Source organism: Urocitellus parryii, chromosome 8 (genome assembly GCF_045843805.1).
Source record: "Urocitellus parryii isolate mUroPar1 chromosome 8, mUroPar1.hap1, whole genome shotgun sequence".
Lineage (NCBI taxonomy): Eukaryota > Metazoa > Chordata > Mammalia > Rodentia > Sciuridae > Urocitellus > Urocitellus parryii.
In genome coordinates this window covers 52,001,143-52,024,170 of record NC_135538.1, presented here as the reverse complement: position 1 = coordinate 52,024,170, position 23,028 = coordinate 52,001,143, and the positions used below count along the sequence as shown (strand labels likewise).

Here is a 23,028-nt window from a genome sequence, read left to right as displayed (position 1 = left end):
AATAAAATAAAGGCATTGTGTCCATTTACAACTAAAATTATTTTTTAAAAAATGCCTATCATGCTAGATGCATGCCTATAATCCCAGCACCTTGGGAAGCTGAGACAGGAGGATCACAGGTTCAAAGCCAGCCTCAGCAATTTAGCAAGATTTTGTCTCAAAATAAAATATTTTTAAAAGGGGGGGGGGCTGCTGTGGTTGTGGCTTAGTGGTAGAGTGCTTATCTAGCTTATGCAAGGCACTGGGTTTAATCCTCAGCACCACATAAAAATGAATAAATAAAATAAAGGTATAAAAATGTTGCATCTGTTTTTTTTAAAACGGAGAGGGAGCTGGGGATATGGTTCAGTGGTTAAGTGCCCCTGAGTTCAATCCCAGATAGATAGATGATAGATAGATAGATAGATAGATAGATAGATAGATAGATAGATAGATAGATAGATCTTTAGTAAAATTTCAATTCTAATAACCATATCTGATCCCTCTTGAGATAAACAAAGAACAAATCAAAAATAGGTATTTGGGGGGAGGCAAGGTTAAAGGGATTGAAATTTTTCCTACAAAATCATTTCACATTTGACTTTCACTGCACAAATCACAGGGTTTTTTGTTTTGTTTTGTCTTCTGTTTTTTTGCAAAATTATCCTAGAGTACCATTGATATGCCCAAAGACCTCCTTTAATCCTCTGATACTTGAATCACACTTTTTTGAAGACTCATTATGTCATTATCTTCACAAGTATTTACTTTTGTTTTCTTTTTTTTTTTTTTGACCATAAAAATACCCTTTATTAAATTTAAGAAATTCCTTTCATCCATAGTTGGCTGTATTTTTTTATTTTTATTTTTATTATTTTTTTTTTATTGTTGGTCGTTCAAAACATTACATAGTTCCTCATACATCATATTTCACAGTTTGATTCAAATGAGTTATGAACTCCCAATTTTATCCCGTATACAGATTGCTGCATCACATCAGTTACCCTTCCATTGATTGACATATTGCCTTTCTAGTGTCTGATGTATTCTGCTGTCTATATTATTCTCTACTATCCCCCCTCCCCTCCCCTCCCCTCCCCTTTTCTCTCTCTACCCCTTCTACTGTAAATCACTTCTTCCATTTGAATTATCTTGTCTTACCCCTCCTTTCCTCTTATATGTCATTTTGTATAACCCTGAGGATCGCCTTCCATTTCCATGCGATTCCCCTTCTCGTTTCCTTTCCCTCCCACCTCTCAACCCTGTTAATGAAAATCTTCGTCTCAAGCTCTTCGTCCCTACCCTGTCCTTGTTTCCTCCCCTTATATCAGAGGAGTCATTTGGTATTTGTTTTTTAAAGATTGACTAGCTTCACTTAGCATAATCTGCTCTAATGCCATCCATTTCCCTCCAAATTCTATGATTTTGTCATTTTTAAATGCAGAGTAATACTCCATTGTGTATAAATGCCACATTTTTTAATCCATTCATCTATTGAAGGGCATCTAGGCTGATTCCACAATCTTGCTATCGTGAATTGTGCTGCTATGAACATCGATGTAGCAGTGTCCCTGTAGCATGCTCTTATTAGGTCTTTAGGGAATAGACCGAGAAGGGGAATAGCTGGGTCAAATGGTGGTTCCATTCCCAGCTTTCCAAGAAATCTCCATACTGCTTTCCAAATTGGCTGCACCAATTTGCAGTCCCACCAGCAATGAACAAGAGTGCCCTTTTCCCCACATCCTCTCCAGCACTTATTGTTGTTTGACTTCCTAATGGCTGCCAATCTTACTGGAGTGAGATGGTATCTTAGGGTAGTTTTGATTTGCATTTCTCTGACTGCTAGCGATGGTGAGCATTTTTTCATGTACTTATTGATTGATTGTATGTCCTCTTCTGAGAAGTGTCTGTTCAGGTCCTTTGCCCATTTATTGATTGGGTTACTTGTTGTCTTATTGTCTAATTTTTTGAGTTCTTTATATATTCTGGTTATTAGGGCTCTATCTGAAGTGTGTGGAGTAAAGATTTGTTCCCAGGATGTAGGCTCCCTGTTTATCTCTCTTATTGTTTCTTTTGCTGAGAAAAAAACTTTTTAGTTTGAGTAAGTCCCATTTGTTGATTCTAGTTGTTAACTCTTGCGCTATGGGTGTCCTATTGAGGAATTTGGAGCCTGCTCCCACAGTATGTAGATCATAACCAACTTTTTCTTCTATCAGATGCCGTGTCTCTGATTTAATATCAAGCTCCTTGATCCATTTTGAGTTAACTTTTGTGCAAGGCGAGAGATAGGGATTCAGATTCATTTTGATGCAAATGGATTTCCAGTTTTCCCAGCACCATTTGTTGAAGATGCTATCCTTCCTCCATTGCATGCTTTTAGCCCCTTTATCAAATATAAGATAGTTGTAGTTTTGTGGATTGGTTACTGTGTCCTCTATTCTATACCATTGGTCCACCCGCCTGTTTTGGTACCAGTACCATGCTGTTTTCGTTACTATTGCTCTGTAGTATAGTTTGAAGTCTGGTATCGCTATACCGCCTGATTCACACTTCCTGCTTAGTATTGTTTTTGCTATTCTGGGTCTTTTATTATTCCATATGAATTTCATGATTCTTTTATCTATTTCTACAAGAAATGCAGCTGGGATTTTGATTGGCATTGCATTGAACTTATAGAGAACTTTTGGTAATATCGCCATTTTGATGATGTTGGATCTGCCTATCCATGAGCAGGGTATATTTTTCCATCTTCTAAGGTCTTCTTCTATGTCTTTCTTTAGGGTTTTGTAATTTTCATTGTATAAATCTTTCACCTCTTTTGTTAGGTTGATTCCCAAGTATTTTATTTTTTTGGGGGATATTGTGAATGGAGTAGTTGTCCTCATTTCCGTTTCAGAGGATTTGTCGCTGATATACAGGAATGCCTTTGATTTATGCGTGTTGATTTTATATCCTGCCACTTTGCTGAATTCATTTATTAGCTCTAATAGCTTCTCTGTAGACCCTTTTGGGTCTGCTAGGTATAGAATCATATCATCTGCAAATAGTGATAATTTAAGTTCTTCTTTTCCAATTTTTATCCCTTTAATTTCTTTCGTCTGTCTAATTGCTCTTGCCAGTGTTTCGAGGACTATGTTGAACAGAAGTGGTGAGAGAGGGCATCCCTGTCTTGTACCAGATCTTAGAGGGAATGCTTTCATTTTTTCTCCATTCAGAATGATGCTGGCCTGTGGCTTATCATATATTGCTTTTACAATGTTGAGGTATGATCCTGTTATCCCTAATTTTTCTAGAGTTTTGAACATAAAGGGATGCTGTACTTTGTCGAATGCTTTTTCTGCATCTATCGAGACTATCATATGGTTCTTATTTTTTAGTCTATTGATGTGGTGGATAACATTTATTGATTTCCGTATATTGAACCAGCCTTGCATCCCATGGATGAATCCTACTTGATCATGGTGTATAATTTTTTTGATATGTATTTGAATCCGGTTCGCCAGAATTTTATTGAGAATTTTTGCGTCAAGGTTCATTAGAGATATTGGTCTGTAGTTTTCTTTCTTTGAAGTGTCTTTGTCTGGTTTCGGAATCAGGGTGATGTTGGCCTCGTAGAATGAATTTGGAAGTTCTCCCTCTTTTTCTATTTCCTGAAATAGCTTGAAAAGTATTGGTGTTAGTTCCTCTTTAAAGGTTTTGTAAAACTCTGCTGTATACCCATCCGGTCCTGGGCTTTTCTTAGTTGGTAGTCTTTTGATGGTTTCTTCTATTTCTTCTATTGTTATTGGTCTGTTTAGGTTGTCTATATCCTCCTGGTTCAATCTGGGCAGATCGTAAGACTTAAGGAATTTATCTATGCCTTCACTATCTTCTATTTTATTGGAGTATAAGGCTTCAAAATAGTCTCTGATTATCTTCTGTATTTCTGAAGTGTCTGTTGTGATATTGCCTTTTTCATCCTGTATGCTAGTAATCTGGGTTCTCTCTCTTCTTCTCTTCGTTAGCATGGCTAAGGGTCTGTCAATTTTATTTATTTTTTCAAAGAACCAGCTTTTAGTTTTGTCAATTTTTTCAATTGTTTCTTTTGTTTCAATTTCATTAATTTCAGCTCTGATTTTGATTATTTCTTGCCTTCTACTTCTTTTGCTGTTGTTTTGCTCCTCTTTTTCTAGGATTTTGAGATGAAGTATGAGATCATTTATTTGTTGGTTTTTTCTTTTTTTGAGGAATGAACTCCAAGCAATGAATTTTCCTCTTAGGACTGCTTTCAATGTGTCCCATAGATTCCGATATGTTGTGTCCGTGTTTTCATTTAACTCTAGGAATTTTTTAATTTCCTCCTTGATGTCTTCAATAACCCATATGTCACTCAGCAACCTGTTGTTCATTCTCCAAGTGATGCTTGATTTTTCCTTTCTTCTTTTATCATTGATTTTCAGTTTCATTCCATTATGATCAGATAAGATGCATGGTATTATCTCTACCCCTTTATATTGTCTAAGAGTTGCCCTGTGACATAATATATGGTCTATTTTTGAGAAGGTTCCATGTGCTGCTGAAAAAAAAGTGTAACTACTTGATGTTGGGTGGTAAAGTCTATATATGTCAATTAAGTCTAGGTTATTAATTGTGTTGTTGAGTTCTATAGTTTCCTTGTTTAACTTTTGTTTGGAAGATCTGTCCAGTGGTGAGAGAGGTGTGTTGAAGTCTCCCATGATGATTGTATGGTGGTCTATCAGACTCTTGAACTTGAGAAGAGTTTGCTTGATGAACACCGCTGCACCATTATTTGGGGCATATATATTTATGATTGTTATGTCTTGTTGGTTTATGGTTCCCTTGAGCAGTATGAAGTGTCCTTCTTTATCCCTTTTGATTAGCTTTGGCTTGAAATCTATTTTATTAGATATGAGTATGGACACGCCTGCTTCTTTCCGCTGTCCATATGAGTGGTATGATTTTTCCCAACCTTTCACCTTCAGTCTATGGATATCTTTTTCTATCAGATGCGTCTCCTGTAGACAGCATATTGTTGGGTCTTGTTTTGTGATCCATTCTACTAGCCTGTGTCTCTTAATTGGTGAGTTTAAGCCATTGACATTTAGGGTTATTATTGAGATATGGTTTGTACTTCTATCCATATTTGTTTGTTGATGTTACTAAACCTGATTTGTTATCCTCTTTGACTACTTTCCCCCCTTTACTGTCCTACCTCCCATTGTTGGTTTTCAATGTTATTTTCCATTTCCTCTTCCTGCAATGTTTTGCCAAGGATTTTTTGAAGAGATGGTTTTCTAGCTGCGAATTCTTTTAACTTTTGTTTATCATGGAAGGTTTTAATTTCATCTTCTAACCTGAAGCTTAATTTTGCTGGATACACAATTCTTGGTTGGAACCCATTTTCTTTCAGTGTTTGAAATATGTTATTCCAGGATCTTCTAGCTTTCAGAGTCTGTGTTGAGAGATCAGCTGTTATCCTGATTGGTTTACCCCTAAATGTAATCTGCTTCCTTTCCCTTGTAGCTTTTAAAATTCTTTCCTTATTCTGTATGTTGGACATCTTCACTATAATGTGTCTAGGTGTGGATCTCTTATGGTTTTGTACATTCGGCGTCCTGTAGGCTTCTAGGATTTGGGATTCTGTCTCATTCTTCAAGTCTGGGAAGTTTTCTCGTATTATTTCATTGAATAGGCTGTGTATTCCTCTGGTTTGGAGCTCTGTGCCTTCCTGTATCCCAATGACTCTTAAATTTGGTCTTTTGATATTGTCCCATATTTCTTGGATGTTCTGTTCATGGTTTCTTAGCAGACTTGCTGAGCTGTCTATGTTCTTTTCCAGTTGAAATACTTTGTCTTCATTGTCTGATGTTCTCTCTTCTAAGTGATCTACTCTGCTGGTAGTATTCTCAATTGAGTTTTTAAGTTGGTTTATTTTTTCCTGCAATTCTAGTATTTCTATTTGTTTGTTTTTTATTTCCTCTATCTCCCTGTGAAATTGATCTTTTACTTCCTGGATTTGTTTGTCAATGTGATCTTTCATTATCTGATTTTGCTGTCTCATGTCTTCCTTGAGACTCCAGATCATCTGAAGCATGTATATCCTGATCTCTCTATCTGACATTCCATCTGTTGCACCTATTACCTCTTCTAAAGTTGAGTTGACCTGCATTTCCTGTGGTCCTTTCTTTCCTTGTCTTTTCATACTGCTGGCGTTTCTTTCTGCTTGGTGAAACTGTTGTGTTTTGAAATTTTCCCTCTATTTATTTATATTGCTCTTGTATAGTTGAATAATCACCCTTGCAGGGCATGTAGTGGCTGTGATCCTCCTCCAATTGGTGTGATCCGTCTACCACGCTGGCAGGCCCTAGGTCTGCTCTGCTGGTCTGTCAAAGGTCCGCCTACCCAGCAGGCACGAGGGGCACCTCTATCACTCCGCAGGTTGCTGGGCCTAACCTCCCGATGGGTCAAAGGTTCGCCTAGCTTGCAGGGGGCTGCTCCCAGAGCGAGAGCTAGGCCTCCGGGGGAGCCCGGATGGTGGAGGCCGACTGCCGGTTCAGGCGGGGTGGGCCAAGCCGCACTGGGTGCCGGCGGCTTGCAAACGCGGCTGGTATCAGCAGGACTTAACTCCTGCACCCGCTGCGGGGGCACCTTTATCGCCGAGTAGCTGCGGTCGCGTGGTTGGGACCCGGGCAGGTGGGGCCGCTTCTCCCAGGGCGAGAGCTGGGCCTCCCGGGGGAGCCCGGATGGCGGAGGACTGCCGGTTCAGGCGGGGCGGGCCAAGCCGCTCCGGGATCCCGCGGGTTGCAAAGGTGGCTGGCGTCTGCAGGACTTAACTTCTGCACCCGCCGCCGGTTCGGGCGGGGCGGGCCAAGCCACTCAGGGATCCCGCTGGTTGCAAAGGCGGTTGGCGTCCGCAGGACTTAACTTCTGCACCCGCCGCCGGTTCGGGCGGGGCGGGCCAAGCCGCTCAGGGTTCCCGCGAGTTGCAAAGGTGGCTGGCGTCTGCAGGACTTAACTTCTGCACCCGCCACGTGGGCACCTTTATTGTCGAGTAGCTGTGGCTGCCTGGTTAGGAACCGGGTGGGTGGGGCAGCTTTTCCCTGGGCGAGAGCTAGGCCTCCCGGGGGAGCCCGTATGGTGGAGGACTGCCGGTTCGGGCGGGGCTGGCCAAGCCGCTCAGGGATCCCGCGGGTTGCAAAGGCGGCTGGCGTCTGCAGGATTTCACAAGTATTTACTTTTGAAGAGAAACCATGTTAACTGGTCTCTCTCTGCCAGATCCAGAATTTGGTCAAGGTTTGGGCGTAGGTTCAGGCAGTTTTGCCATTGTATAAGGATGACCTTAGGCCTTAGCCTAAGCAACTCCATTTTTAAAACTCCACTGTGAAACCTGCAGTCGCACCAGGCATAGCTCCACTATGATCATCAGGCATAGCCCTGACATAATCGGATCACTTATCCCCACCCTGACAAGCTCAGAGTGAAGTCTCTGTCAAGTTGCCCTCCTCAGATAAGGGAAAGAGGCCAGAAAATCAGGGTGGGGACCACCAGACCAGATGCTTTAACCCCAGGGCAAATGATGTCATTGAGAAATCCAGTGGCAGCTGATAGGGATTGAAAGAGTGGTCAGAAGCCCCAAAATTTAGTATAAATGATGGAGCAAATGAACAGACATTCAGCCAGCCAATACTGATGCCCTCATGCTGGAGAGCCTGATGAGGACCTGGACTAACATTCCAACTCTTCTCATCGTTTGCCTGATCCTCTGCATCTTCCTCACAGCTCTCAAACTCTACAGCTACATCTTGGCCCTGATGAGAACTGCAACTTCTCCCTATGACCCTCTCTTCAACCGGCCAGCCGTCAGCTCCACCCCAGGAGAAGCCTACCTCAGTCCCTGATCTGACCACTGAGGTCTGTGTGAGTGTGCATCTGCCAGACTTAGAGCCTAAGGCTTGAGACTTTAGACCTCGCACTTGAACTTAGCATGCAGAGGGAATATATGAGCCTGTCATGTTTAAGATTGTTTACAGTGTTTAGAATTAATCTAGAAGTGTTTGCTGTGGCTTGAGTGTGTCTATTGCAGTGCTTAGCATTAAAATACTATTTTCTTGATTAAGAGCATATATTATATTGAGTGATTTGGGTGAATAAAAGGTAGAAGCCCTTGGACATTCTTTATTTCTCCCCATCAACTGCATAAGTCGCACTTTTACCCATCGCGACACATTGCTTCTGAAGACTTTTTGTTACGCATGCCTAATTAGAGCTGCGTGTTCACCTGAGCTCAGTCCCACAGGGAAGTTCCTATGATGACAGAGGACTGAATTACTAGAAGACAGGAACGTGCTCCCTGGGAACTACTATATCAATGGCCAGTTGAATACTTTCAGGACAACTTTAATTTCCCCACACAACCTTGTAATGACAAGACTCAGAGAATAAACCTTGATCATCAGGCCCCCTGTATCCAAGAACCTAGAAGTTGCTTGGTAAGTGTTCGCTGCTATCGCAGCAAACAAAGGTTGTGATCGCTGCAAATACTACAAATCACCCAGCTAAATTAAGCTGTGACATCAGTCCCCATCGGGTTTTTCAATACTAATTATTTCTCAGGAGTCTATTCCTACTTCCTTCCTGGTTACTTCTGTCACTGGATTCACATGATCCACACACAAGTGTCTAAATAATTTCAAAGTACTCCTTGAATCCATCCGTACCATCACCTCCACCGACAACACTATTCCTCACGTTTACTCTGACTCTATCTCCCCATAGCAGCTAGGATGACCACTTCACCCCCATTTTCACCCCCTCAGTGGATTCCCATTGCCTTTAAGAGATAGAGCAAAATCTTTACCATCCTACCAAGTCTTGCCTTAGGCAGCTCATGCCCGTGCCCCTCACCCCCTCTCCATTCTCCAGATATTCCACCTTTAATTCTTTCTCATCCCAGGCACAGAAAGACAAGTACCACCTTCTCACCTGCTGCTACCTCTACTGAAATGTTCTTCTTTTACCCTCCCTCAGAACTAAAAATCCCCTGATCGTCTGGACCCCAATGGGACCCCTCGCCATTAATGTTGTAAGTATATATTCAGGTATGTATGTTCTGTTGGTTACATAGTATATTTTGTGGGAAGCCATTGATTATTATTTATTATTTGCAATTTGTGTACATTTTGTTTATTTAATTTATTGACAAAAAATTCATATGCATGGGGTACATTAAGGCCACATTTCACATTGTACAACATGTATATATGTTCATATAAGGCTAAACATATTTATCTCCTCAAACATTTATCATTTTTTTTTTTTGGAGAGGGGGTACCAGGGATTGAACTCAGGAGCACTCGACCACTGAGCCACATCCCCAGTCCTATTTTGTATTTTTATTTAGAGATAGAGATTAATTCTAAACACTGTAAACACTCTTAATCATGACAGGCTTGTGACAGACATTCACTCTGCATGCTAAGCTCAAGTCTAAAGTCTCACTTTTGCTGAGGCTGGCTTTGAACTCAGAATCCTCCTGCCTCAGCCTCCCAAGCTGCTAGGATCATAGACATGTGCCATTGCTCCCGGCTAACATTTATCATTTCTTTGTGGTGAAAACATTCAAAATCCCTTCCAGATTTTTTTGAAGTATTCAGGACATTATTGCTATCTAGACGTTATGACCATCTATTGTCACCTGACTGTGCAACAGCACACCAGAACCTCTCATTTTTAACTATAACTTAAAGCCTGTTGACCAACCCTTTCCCATCTCCACTTCCCCCTTACCCTCTTTAGCTTCTGGTAACCACCATTCTATTCTCAACTTCTATGGGATCTACTGTTTTAGATTCCACACATGAATGAGGTCATGTGGTACTTGTCTTTCTGTGCCTGGTTTATCTCACTTAACATAATGATGCTCCTCCATGTTGTCACGTATGATAGGATTTCTGTATTTTAAAGATGGATGATCAACATCCTTGTTTTCCTCTAGACTGTAGAATGATTGAAACAGTCGGGTCTGGTTTATTTAGCACTGCACTCCACAGACAGATTGATAAATATCTGAGTAAATGAATCTGTCTGCATCTCCACCATACTTGGAATCCTACCGCAAATTTATTTCCCTTGAAAATCAAAGAAAAGAGTTCCAAAAATTAAAGACCACATTTCACAGATGTGTTCAACAGGTACAGCCTCGTGTTCTTGGCTCTGTGAACAAATTCAGGGTATTTTGCAAGACTGAAACAGATATCTTTAGAATTATCCTGATAAGTCTTCCAAAAAGGGACCTTCAGACTTTCTCGGTACATATGCCTCTGTGGAGCCATTAGTCCCTCCAAAAGGTCTCTCTCAACAAATCTGACCCTGGAATTACAGAGCCATGTCTTCAGTTGAAACAGAACTACTGGTTGCTATCTTTCATATGAAAAAACTCTTTAACATTCCTAAATATGTGTGTTTACTTTTATTTCGGGTGCAACACCTTTAATTTTCTTTTTTTTTAATATTTTATTTATTTAGTTGTAGTTGGACACAATACATTTATTTTTATTTTTACGTGGTGCTGAGGATCGAACCCAGGGCCTCGCTCACCTAGGCAAGCGCTCTCCTGCTGAGCCACAACTCCAGCCCAACACCTTTAATTTTCTATACTTTAAAACATGTCTCTTCAGGGCTGGGGCTGTAGCTCAGTGGCAGGGTGCTCGAGTAGCATGTGTGAAGCACTGGGTTTGATCCCCAACACCACATAAAAATAAATAAATAAAATAAAGGCATTCTGTCCATCTACAACTACAAAGATTGTTTTTTTTTTTAAATATCTCTTCAACTTTGACCATCCCTTTCCATCCACCAAAACCAAACACACCACCTTGTTCCCGAAGGGTCCTGGGGATCTCTTCTGAGCTTGAAGTCCCTGTCTTGACTCTGGACCCTCATCATCCACCCTGCCTTGAGGTGGGGTTTTTATGCATACCCTGCTCTGATTTTATTAAGATCACAAATTCTTCCCCCCAGATACAAACTTTACTCCATTAGTCTTGATCAACAACCTCTAATCAAAAAAAAAAAAAAATCACTGCTGTGTTGTTTGATAGTTTAGAAGCTTGTCTGGAAAGCTTCATTGATCCTGGAAACAGCTTCCTTGCCTGCTGCCCACTTCCGGTAACAGTTGCCATTGTCAGAAGTGTGCCTGCTCTGTGCCAAGGGTTGCAACATTGGGTGTTTACACTGAGTCTCACTGAATCCTGATAACAACCCAGGAAACAGGTATCATTTTCCATAGTTTATAGAATAGAAACCACAGCTCTAAGAGAATAGCATATTTGTGTAAGGTCATATGGCTGTCAATATATGACAAAAATGGTTTTCAAATTCCTGATCTGTCCACTGGACTCCCCCAATCCTCATAACATAAAGATTCAATGCCTCAGGCTGCGGTCGTGGCTCAGTGGCAGAGCACTTGCCTCGCATCCAGTGTGAGGCACTGGGCTGGATTCTCAGCACCATAAATAAATAAATAAAAATAATAAAATTAAGGTCCATCCACAACTTCAAAAATATTTTTTTTAAAAATTCAAAGAGTCATTTATATTCTTCTTTACATCATACAGACCACTTTGACAATACCTTTTGTGGGTTTGGTTTGGGTATACAGGTCCTGACTAGATCAGAATAAATGCTCAGAAATAAAACAATGCCTTTGTCATTTTAGGGTGGGGGCATAGTTGAGCAAAAAAAAAAATTTTCTGCCCAATAAGTGGCAATTTTTCATGTAAATGAGTTCCATTCTAAACATAAGTCATTAATATGCCCCAGAAAGACTCCCGCAGGAGAGTGAACAAAGATTAGCCAGTCCTTGATGTCTCTTACCAGATTCTAAACGAGCAAAACTAAAAAGAGTTAAGGTAAAAATGGAAATATCGTAGCAGAACTAAAGTGGTAAGAGGAAACAACTCACCGCAGCAAGAAGAAAGCGTGCGATCACGAAGCTGTAATAATCAAACGTAAATACTGACATTATTCCGAACAAAAATATGCCAGTGCTTGTGCACCACAGGACCATTCGCCTTCCTAGTCTGCAAAATAAGAATCACACCGTGGAAGAAGCAAAGTCAGCTTGTAACAGTTTAAGCACCCATTCCAGTTCATGAGAGACGAGTTACCTATGTTTTTAATAGCTTAGTGCAGTTATTCCTATGTTTATTTTGGGCAAATCATGAGTTAACACATGATTGATTCAAGAGACCAGCATTCGGTAAGGAAGCCTGGAGCTAAGCTGCTAGTGCACACACAGTCACTCTGGGTCATCTCATACAATCTGCATCTGCATTCAGCCTCTCTGCTTCACGCCTCTCTGGAGATACAAACTCTTTTCCCTCCTAAACACCATTTTGCAAAATGGAGGCAGCCTGGTTTTCTTGGCTCTGTAAGGCTCTCAGATCATGCCTCTTCCCGTCTCCTCTGAGACCTTAATCGATGCATTATTTCTTTTCCCTCTTATCTTTCCCTTTCCTCTAAAACTCCTTCTTTTCAGTTTAAGTCTCTTTTACCCAAAAGATGACCCCATGGCTCCTTTAGCCACCTCACATTTCCTGCCGGTAGACTCATCAGAAGGGAATACCTACTTCCTCAATTTCTATTCCTCAGCTGATAGTGGCCAAGGGCAACCAACTTTCCTGTGCCTACTTTGCTGTCACCAGAGACTCCAAATTGCCCACCTTGGTCCTCTTCTGCCTGTCATTTCTGGTGGCACTGACCCTGCCTACTTACCAGGGCTCTGCTGTCCCATGGCTTACAGAACATCACTGCCAATTGTGCTTACCTCTCTCTGATGGCCCCTGTCTCAAGGCCAGTGTCCTCTCCTAATGTTCTCTACTGGCCACACTGCCCTTGTGGTTTCACCTACTTCCCCTGCTTGGATTCCTGAGCATGTGCTATTATTAACTCTCTCTAATGTCCTGCAGAGCCATCATCTTTCCTTGATGTTGTAGTTGGTATTAATTTTGAATATATCCCTTCTTCCCCCCCCCCATGATCCATAGATAGTACAAACTTACTGAAAAAATATCCAGACATACTCCACTCTCTTCTGGAGCTGCTCTCTCCCTGCCATCCTTACCCTTATCATATACCTCTCCTGATGGCCACTCACCCCCTTGCATATTGGTCACCCAATATGTCACATCAGAAATACTTCCCATCTAGGTCTTTGTCTTTCTCTCCCTACTTTTCCGGCTTTGGCTCTAGCCTTCACCATTTCTTCAATGGTCTTCCACCAGTTTTTCCAACCTCCCACTTCCTAGAAATGAAGTATCCTTGTCATGGCTTCGTCTCTTGTCATTTCCTTTATCCATCCTACACTTCTGCCACCCTATCCTGCCCTGCCCTGCCAGGCTTCCATGTACTTGCATTTCCTCTGCTGCACCAGAGGAAATGGGCTGAGTTGTTTTTTTTTTTTTCTTCTTTGCCTGAAGGGTGCCAAGCTCTCTCAAGAGAGTTGCCCCTTCACCTTTAAAAAGTCATCTCCATCTGACAACTTTCATGGAGCTTTGCAAACTCAAGTCAAACAGAAAGTCTTTCCTCTTCATCCCCTGGGGGTTCTTGGCAGAAATTAAGACACAGATTGTGCAGGAGTTATGCACACTGGCCTGGGCTCAAATGCCAGCGCCACCCCCTCCTTCCCAAGTGAAGTGAATTTCTATGCTTTCTTTTCCTCATAAGCAAAAAAAAAAAAAAAATACTGCCTACCTCACAGACTTCTTTAATAATATTACACAAGATATTTAGAATAGTAGATAGTACTTAATTATCCATAAATGTAAATTGTTGTTATTATTTTTAAAGTATTTAACACATCTCATTAAAATTACCCATTTAAAAGTCTTGTCTTTTCTATTGTTAGCTCCATAAGAATGATATCAGATCTTATTTCTTTCCTTTATTCATAATAATATATAATGCATGCATAATATATATATATACAGTATAGGGAATAACAAAGAACTGAACACTAGGAAATCACTACCCAAGACAAGTAGATCATTGCCAGTCACTCAATAACTCCCTGCACCATCCTCTGTGATCACAAACCTCCTGCCCAATTCCAGCAGGAGCCATTAACTTAACTTCAATGATAATTAATTCCTGATTTTCATTCCATTGAACCACTTTTATATGTAACACTAAATGATACAAGTTATTGTTTATAACAATATAGGTTAGTTTTGCTGTATGGTTCTAAACTTTCTATAGCAAAATAATACCTTGTGTATTCATTTATGATTTGCTTCTTTCACTCAAATTATGTTTGAGTAATTCATCTATGTTGTTTAATGTAGCTGTGGTTCATTCATTTTCAGGGCACATATTCTTCCTACTCTAAGAATACCCTACAATGCAGGCATCATGACACAGTTAGAAGACATTTATTTGAGTTGTTCACAGTGCAGGACTGTTAGGAACAATACCATGGAAGCATTCTTATGCATGTACCCATGTGGACATACACAAGAGCATGTCCAAGGTACTCACACTAAAGTAAGTGAACTATGCACATTCCTAACTTCTCCACATAATGCCAAATCGTTCTTCAAAATTTTGCCAATTTGCATTCTTGATTTGCATTCAAACCATCAGGACAGGAGATTCTAGTATTCCATGTCCTCATCAACTCTTAATATTAATATTACAAGAACTCTTTACTTTAAGCAACTGGTTGAAAATAAATGGTGTGGTTATATATCATTGATACTCTTTTTTTTTATCTTTTCATTAGTCATTTGGATTTTCTCTTCTATAGAGCAAATTCAAAACTTTTCTCCATTTTTCTAGTGGGTTGTAGTTTTTCTATTGGTAGAGTTCTTTGACTATTCTAGACAATAATTTTTTTGTAAAGCAAATCTTCCTCTCTCTCTCTCTCTCTCTCCATATATGTATGTGTGTGTGTGTGTGTGTGTGTGTGTGTGTGTATATATATATATATATATATATAAATTACATGTGGTACTATTCTCTTATAGAAAGTTTAAAATTATATATATGTGTGTGTGTGTGTGTGTGTGTGTGCATGTGTGTGTACACACATGCCCTTCATTTGATGGGTATAAATTCTTCTAAGGAAGTCACATCTGTCCATCTTTTTCTTCATAGTTAGGCCTGTTTGTTTTAATGATTGCCCTTCCATTCCCTTAGTTTCTGAAAATATTCTCTATATTATCTTCCTGAAGTCCAATAGTTTTGCCTTTCACATATGAATCTTTAATCCCTCTATAAGTCATTTTTCCAAGTGTGAAGAAGGCAATTCAACTGTGTTTTTCTTCTTTGTAGCTAGATAGCTGTCCCAGCACCGATGACTGATACTTTTCCCACAAATATACAATGCCTTATTTGTACCATACTCAATGCTTATAATGCAAGAGATCACCCACCTGTTTGATAATATATCTATATACCTCAACAATTTGATTCTTAAATCCTGTAATTTTCTCCATAGAGGAATTACTTTTTGTTAGATTTATCCATATATTTCATATTTTTAGACTTTTGCAAATCAAAGATTTTTTATTTGTTTTCAATATATAAAAACAACAAATCTTGATATGTTGATAATATGTCCAACCTTATTAAATGCTCATTAATTCTAATAGTTCACCTGTGAATTTTCATATATAATTGTACAGATGAAAATAATGACTTATTTTATTCTTCCTTTCCAATCATTATACCCTTCTATCCTCCTTTCTCTTCCGTTTCTCCCCTCCACCCCTCATTCTTAAAGCACTGACTAGAACCTCCAGCACAATGCTAAGTAGAGGTAGCATTTTACACATCCTGGTTTGTTTCTGGAAAAGTTTTTAACATCTCACAATTAAGATGTTGCTAGGCATGGTGGAGCATAGCGTAGTCTCAGGTACTTGAGATGCTGATGCAGGAGTTTGAGGTCAGCCTGGGCCACATAGCAAGAGTCTGTCTCAAAAAAGAAAGGAGGAAGAAGAGGAGAAGGAATAGGAGAGGGGGAGAAGGAGGAGGAAGAAAGAGAGAAGGAAGAAGGAAAGAAGGAAGGAAGGAAGAAAGGAAGGAAAGGAGGGAGGGAGGGAGGGAAGGAAAGGGGGAAGGGAATGAAAAGACTTGGAAAAGAAGAAAAAGAAAAAAAATGTTACTATACTTTGGAAGTATCCCCCAAAAGCCCATGTGTGAAGAAGTCCCCAACCTGTGGCACTATTAGAAGGTGGTAGAACCCTTAGGAGGTGTAGCCTGAAGGAAGGAATTTAGATCACTGGGGGGGGGGAATGCCCTTAAAAAGGATACTGGTACCCCAGCCCCTTCCTCTCTTTCTTATTCTTGACCACTACCAGGTAAGCAATCCCACTGTAGGGTACTATGCTGCCACAGGCCCAAAGCAACAAGGCCAAGTGAATGGCCTGAAACCTTTGACTCGGTAAGCCAAAATGAGCCTCTATTATCTCAGGTTTCTTCTTCTACAGTAACAGAATGCTGACTGACACATATATTCATGGTAAATCTTATTATGGTAACTTTATGAGGTTAACAGTATTCTTTTTAGTTTTTATCATGAGAGGATTTTGAAATTTATCAAATGTTTTTCTGCATTTATTGAATTAATCATATAAATTTTGTTCTCTAATCTGTTAATGCGGTACATTCCATTGATTAATTTCTAATATTAAATGTTTCAGGCTTTTTTTCTCTGTGTATATGAACTTTAATTTCTCTTATTTTCTATCTCTTTGTCTGAGTTTTATTATTGATATTTTTTTCTGTAAGCTATCTTCCATTTCACGAATACTTTCTTTAGCTGTGTATGTTAGATAGTTAAAATTATACAGAGGATTTGTTATTCACTTGTTTTTTATTTCTAGATATCCTGGGTGTTCTTCAATTTTATGTCATTTTTAATACAACTTCCAGTTTTTAATTGGTATTTTCAAGTTTATCTTTTATTTCTTTAAAGGTGCTCAATATATGTTTTATTATTTGTGCATGATAATTCCAGTAAAGTCTTTGTATAGAAGTTCATTTCTGATAGCTATTGCTTCTGCTGATTCTTACTCACAGTACCTTTAATTACGTGTTCTGGTTTAGACTAAACTATTTATATACCACGAAAAATAGTTCCTAAGAATCCTCTCAGGCTGAGGACTTATAAGCAAAAAGTCTCAAATTTGATTTTGCTCTACTAAGTTAATAAGTTAACCTTTTGCTATTTAATGGAGCTGACAGAAAACCTCTGGGTCAGAGAAAAAAAGATCTTTATTGCTTACAACATCACAGAAAGCAATCAAGCATTTGCATGTTCCTAACAGTTCCCCTGACCTATAAGCCATGCAGAGGTAACACCCACACCTCCCACACATGTATTAGGTTGCAATAAAGAGGAACACTGGATTTGAGGAATTCACTGCTTTTACAGCAAGCAGTTAGCAGCCTAGTCTTTATGACAGAGAGAACATAATCTCATATTTTAAGGTTATCGACTGCATGAACAACTCTTTAAGAATTGGTTGTGAAAAAGAGTGGTCATAGACTTGCAGTCTTGGTACACCCAGCAAGATATAGAAGTGGAGAAGTCAGAGGTGGGGGGCTGTCCCTCTCAAGAAGTTTTCCTGGGAGTACATTAATTTCCTTCTTCCATAGGTCTTAAGACACTGCCAATCTGGGACCACATTAAGTGATTTTTTTTAGTCTGAGGGGTTTTTTGGAGTTCCCAAGTGATGTTAATTTGAGCTACACAAACAAATGGGAACTGACTTGTGGTTACAACTTCTCAAGGACTTTTAAAATATAAAGCCCTGCATCTAGCAAAGTTAACTGGTGCACAGTAGGCACTCAACATGTTTCTATAACTATCCTAGGTTTAAATATGAAGGAACTCAATTTTCTTTCAGTTGACATATTTTGTGCTGAGTTCTTTTTTTTTTATTTAGTTGTAGATGGACACAATACCTTTATTTTATTTATTTATTTTTATGTGGTGCTGAGGATTGAATCAGGACTTCACCTGTGCTAGGCAAGTGCTCTAACACTGAGCCACAACCCCAGCCCTGAGTTCTTTTTTAAAACTGTTTGTTATATCTCACTTTTTATTAAAGAATTATATTTATACATAGTAGTTGGGTTCATTTTGACAGAATCATTCATGCAAAGAATTTAATTTCAACCCTCATTTCCCCCACCACCCACTTTTCCTCCCCTCCTTTACTGATCTTCCTTTTGCTCCTTTATTTATTTTTTGATTGATACTTTCTTCATATATGAAAAGGTGAAATTCCCTTTGGTACATTTATATATGCATATAACATGATTTTGTTAAACTCATTCCATATTTCTTCCTGTGGAGAGCCACTCTGAATGACCATGCCTTCCAGTCCTGAAGCCCGAGGCTCTGACCAATCACGACATTCATGGTGACTTGGGTGTTGTCCCAGCTCAGATAGCAAGGTGGGTCTTCAGGTATAGGTGTACCTGCTGGGGTTGAGTTACACTCACCTGGTCCCTTGTAATCCTACCCCTTATGCCCTTTTATGGATAGAACTTTCTAAGTAAGAACAGTGTGTGTCACACACCCCCAGGAACCCCCAGCACCCCCCGAAAAAAGGCTCACTTCCAAACGTGCTCTCTCTCTCATCAGCCTCTCGTGACTTTCTCTTACCCTCCCTTTGGGGGAGCCTGAGGCTGAGAGCCGGGAAAGCTGTCCTGAAGCTTGTGTAAAGGTAAATTGTGTCTCTGTGTTTTTTGTGTCACCACAATTTCACACGAGCGACCTTAGTTCAGCGGGTCAGATTGGCATGTTCCCATTTCCGTTCCTTCCTCTCTCTTTCCCATTCTCCTTTTTCCTATCACTGCTTCTACTTCCAAATGTATTTGTGTATACAATCCTCCCCCACTGCCTTCTTTTCCTTATTTTGCTTTAGCTTCCACATAGAGAGAAAACATTCGACCCTTAATTTTCTGAGCCTGGCTTATTTCACTTAGCATGGTATTCTCCATTTCCATCCATTTGCTGGCAAATGCCATTATTTCATTCTTCTTTTATGACTGAGTAAAACCCCAATATGTCTATATGCCACATTTTCTTGGTCCGTTCATCTACTGATGGGCACCTGAGTTGATTCTATAATTTGGCTATTGTGAATTGTGCTGCTATAAATATTGACATGGCTGCATCACTGAAGGTGCTGATTTTAGATCTTTTGGACATACACCAAGGGGTGGGAGAGCTGGGTCTTATGGTGGTTTAATTCCTAGTTTTATCAGGAATCTCCACACTGCTTTCCAGAGTGGTTGTACTAATTTGCAGTCCTACCAACAATGTATCTATGTGCCTTTTTCTCCACATCCTCTTCAGAATTTATTATTATTAGTGTTCTTGATAACTGCCATTCTGACTGGAGTAAGATGAAATATTAGTGTACTTTTGATGTGCATTTCCCTGATTGCTAAAAGATGCTGAGCATTTTGTCATATATTTGTTGGCCATTTGTGTTTCTTCTTTTGAGAAATTCATTTGTTTCTTTCATCCATTTATTGACTGGGTTATTTGGGTTTTTGGCATTGAGTTTTTTGAGTTCTTTATATATTCTGGATATTAATCCTCTATCCGAGGAGTAGCTGGTAAAAAGTTTTTACCCATTCTGGAGGCTCTCTTTACATTTTTTTTAGTATTTTTATTACTTGTTGATAAATTTTTAAATTTGATTTATTTGGTATGTGGTGCTGAGAATCAAATCCAGTGCCTCACACATGCTCGGCAAGCACTCTACCACTAAGCCACAATCCCAGCCCACTCTTCACATTCTTAATTGTTTCCTTTTCTAAACAGAAGCTTTTAATTTCATGGCATACCACTTATTTTTAGTTTCATTTCTTGAACTTTAGGGATCTTGTTAGGAAAGTTGATTCTTGCACCTCTATAATGGAGTATTGACCCTATGTTTTCTTCTAGCAGTTGCAAGGTTTCTGGTCTAATTCCTAAGTCTTTTTTTTTAATATTTATTTTTTAGTTTTCGGTGGACACAACATCTTCACTTTATTTTTATGTGGTGCTGAGGATCGAACCCAGTGCCCCACACATGCCGGGGGAGCGCGCTGCCGCTTGAGCCACATCCCCAGCCCCCCTAAGTCTTTGATTCATTTTGATTTGAATTTTGTGCAGCATCTAATTTCATTCTTATACATATCATAGGGATATCCAGTTTTCCCAGCACCATTTGTTTAAAAGGCTATCTTTTCTCCAACATGTATTTTTGTCATCTTTGTCAAGTATCAGATGGCTCTAAGTGTGTGGGTTCAACTCTGCTCCATTGATCTTCATGTCTATTTTGATGTCAATACCATGCTGTTTTTGCTACAGTAGAATACTGTAGTATTCTTCAGGTTCAGATATGTGATGTCTTCAAAATCACTCTTTTTGCTCAGAATTGCATTGGCTATTCTAGGTCTCTTTTTCTTCTAAATAAAATTAAGGACTATATGTCCCACTTTTGTCATATAGTAAATGTACATTTATTCAGTACACTTAATACATGTGTCTGAAATATTTTTTAGTTTCACGTGTTAGGCATTGAACATATTTCAACAGAAAAACCCCAAGAAATTATATTGTACAGTAGCCTACAAAATGAAAACAGTAATGCATAACACCTATGAGCATTCTGTAAGATGCACAGCTCTGATCACAACAAAGCCTACAATTTTTCTCTGGACATGTTTGTTAAACTGTTAAACTGGTATACCCCAAAGGCAAGAATTTCTGACCTAAGCTATTGTCTTTTGGTCCCCAGTGCCTAGCACATGTCTATAAAATTCACAACTGTAGAGACCATATAGATTAATCTCAGTAATTTAGATAGTTGAAGTATGGTCCGTGTGTATACAGAGATGAACTTTGCTTTAAGATTTATATGTTTATTTTAATGAGAATGTTTTTAAAATATGGTCATATGGTTTGCCTGATGATGTCTCCTCCAAAATTCATGGAGGAGAATCCCCAATTTAACAGTAATAAGAGGTATGGCCTTTGGAGGTAAGTCATGAGGGATCTCCTCTCATTGATGGAATTAGCATCCTTATTAAAGGGCTCAAAATTGAATGGAGCTCTCTCTCGTCTTTCCATCGCTTCTGCCATATAAGGACACTGCATTTCTCTCCTCTGGAATGTACAGCAACAAGACATCTTGGAAGAAGAGAACAGCACTCACCAGACACCACTCTTCCTGATACCTTAATCTTCCTGGACTCCTTAGCATCTAGAACTTTGACAGATCAATTTCTATTTTTTTTAAATATTTTTTTAAAAATATTTATTTTTTAGTTGTAGTTGAACACAATACCTTTATTTTATTTATTTATTTTCATGTGGTGCTGAGGATCAAACTCAGGGCCCCACACATGCTAGGCAAGCGCTCTACCACTGAGCCAAAACCCCAGCCCAATCAATTTCTATTTTTTATAAATTACCTGGTCTATAGTATTTTGTTATAGCAGCATAAAGAGACTAAGATAATATATCATATCTTCAGTTTTGTAGATATTATTTGGACCAGGCTACTCTTCTTTAAAAACAAGTCTACTTAAAGAAATTAATTCAAAATAACAACTGGTGTCTATTAAGTAATTATATGTTCCAGGAAACTTTCTTCTATATCAATTTTGCAATAACCCTTTAAGGTGAGTGATTTTCTTTTCATCACAAGCTTATACATACACTAAGATTCTGAAACACAGATGAGTAAGGCAATTTTTCTAGGGCCACAGTTAATAAGCAGTAGAACCATGATATATACTATCTACAGAACCTTTAATACTATATTATTCTGTATCCCTAAATACATAATAATCAGCAAAGTATTTAGACAGAAAGTATGGAAATGACTGAAGTGTTGAACATAATAATTCCCAGTCCCCTAAAAAATCATAGAAAAAATAAACCCCACACTGATGCAAAAATCCTAAGTATTTCCATTTACCTGTCAGAAAGGTAGGCAAAAATGATTGCTCCCAGCAGGACTCCAAGCATAACGAGGGGCTGGATCATATCCGCATACCATTTCTGGTCACAGACCAGATCCCACATGGTCACCGCAGTGTTTTCCCACTTGCTCCGGTCATAAACGTAGCCATCAGAGCAAGAAATGTTATGTTCATAGCCATCGTATTCATAGTCCAAATGTGACATGTTCTCCCTCCAGATCCTGCTACATCTTGTGAGCTCCCAGATCTCACCATCCTGCAGCTCCACTGAAATGTGATCTTTCTGCCCTGGGGACAACAGGGTCAAGATTTCTTCCAACCTCCAATGAGAGACATTCTGAAATACAGCCCGTTTCACTTCTCCTGGTGGCTTGCAGGTATACTCTGGGGTAATCAACATGAATATAGTAGACACATAGTGGATACCACAAGAGACATTCTGGTAGGCACATATAAAATACAGGAATATCTGTAATCTGTAAAGGGAAGAAAAGCTAGTTATTCTGTCTGCCTAAGGGCTGAAAGCAGGGCTGGGGTTGTGGCTCAGTGGTAGAGCACTCGCCTAGCATGCATGAGGCACTGGTTTCCATCCTCAGCACCATGTAAAAATAAAGATGTTGTGTCCACCTAAAGAAAACTAAAAAATAAATTTAAAAAAAAAAAAGAATACAAGCAAATACGAAGGATCTCCATCAGGTTGACCTTAAATATATTTTGGGGGGGCAAATATAGAAATAATTGTAGGTATGTTTGTATGTATGGGTCAGTAAATATATTTCCTAGATCTGTCTACAGAGAAAGCAGAGAAGCAATGACAAGCCAACAGAAACAAAATATCATTCTTCAAAGAAAGGAACCATAAAAAAAAGGATGATCTAAGACGAAGACAGGGGACAAGCCCAGAGTATCTTACACTATCAGAAAATAATGAAATAAATATTCAAAAAACAAAAGGATGAGGACATGTGGAAGAGACAAAGGAACCAACCTGAAGAAAACTCTCAAGGGCCAAAGCTGAAACAATCTGAGCAACAAAAGAAACAGGGTAGTATATAC

At 39.3% G+C, this 23,028-nt stretch overlaps 1 protein-coding gene across 1 annotated transcript in view; it reads right to left on the bottom strand.

Moving 5' to 3' along the window:
* Slc22a16 (solute carrier family 22 member 16) overlaps positions 1-23,028 on the bottom strand; it is a 61,900-nt gene that overhangs the window by 18,928 nt on the left and 19,944 nt on the right. The window contains exons 7-8 of the mRNA XM_077801483.1: positions 21,969-22,448; positions 11,942-12,059 (exon numbers count right to left, since the gene is read on the bottom strand). Coding sequence (XP_077657609.1) covers positions 11,942-12,059; positions 21,969-22,448 — 598 coding nt within the window. The remainder of the gene's footprint in view (positions 1-11,941; positions 12,060-21,968; positions 22,449-23,028) is intronic.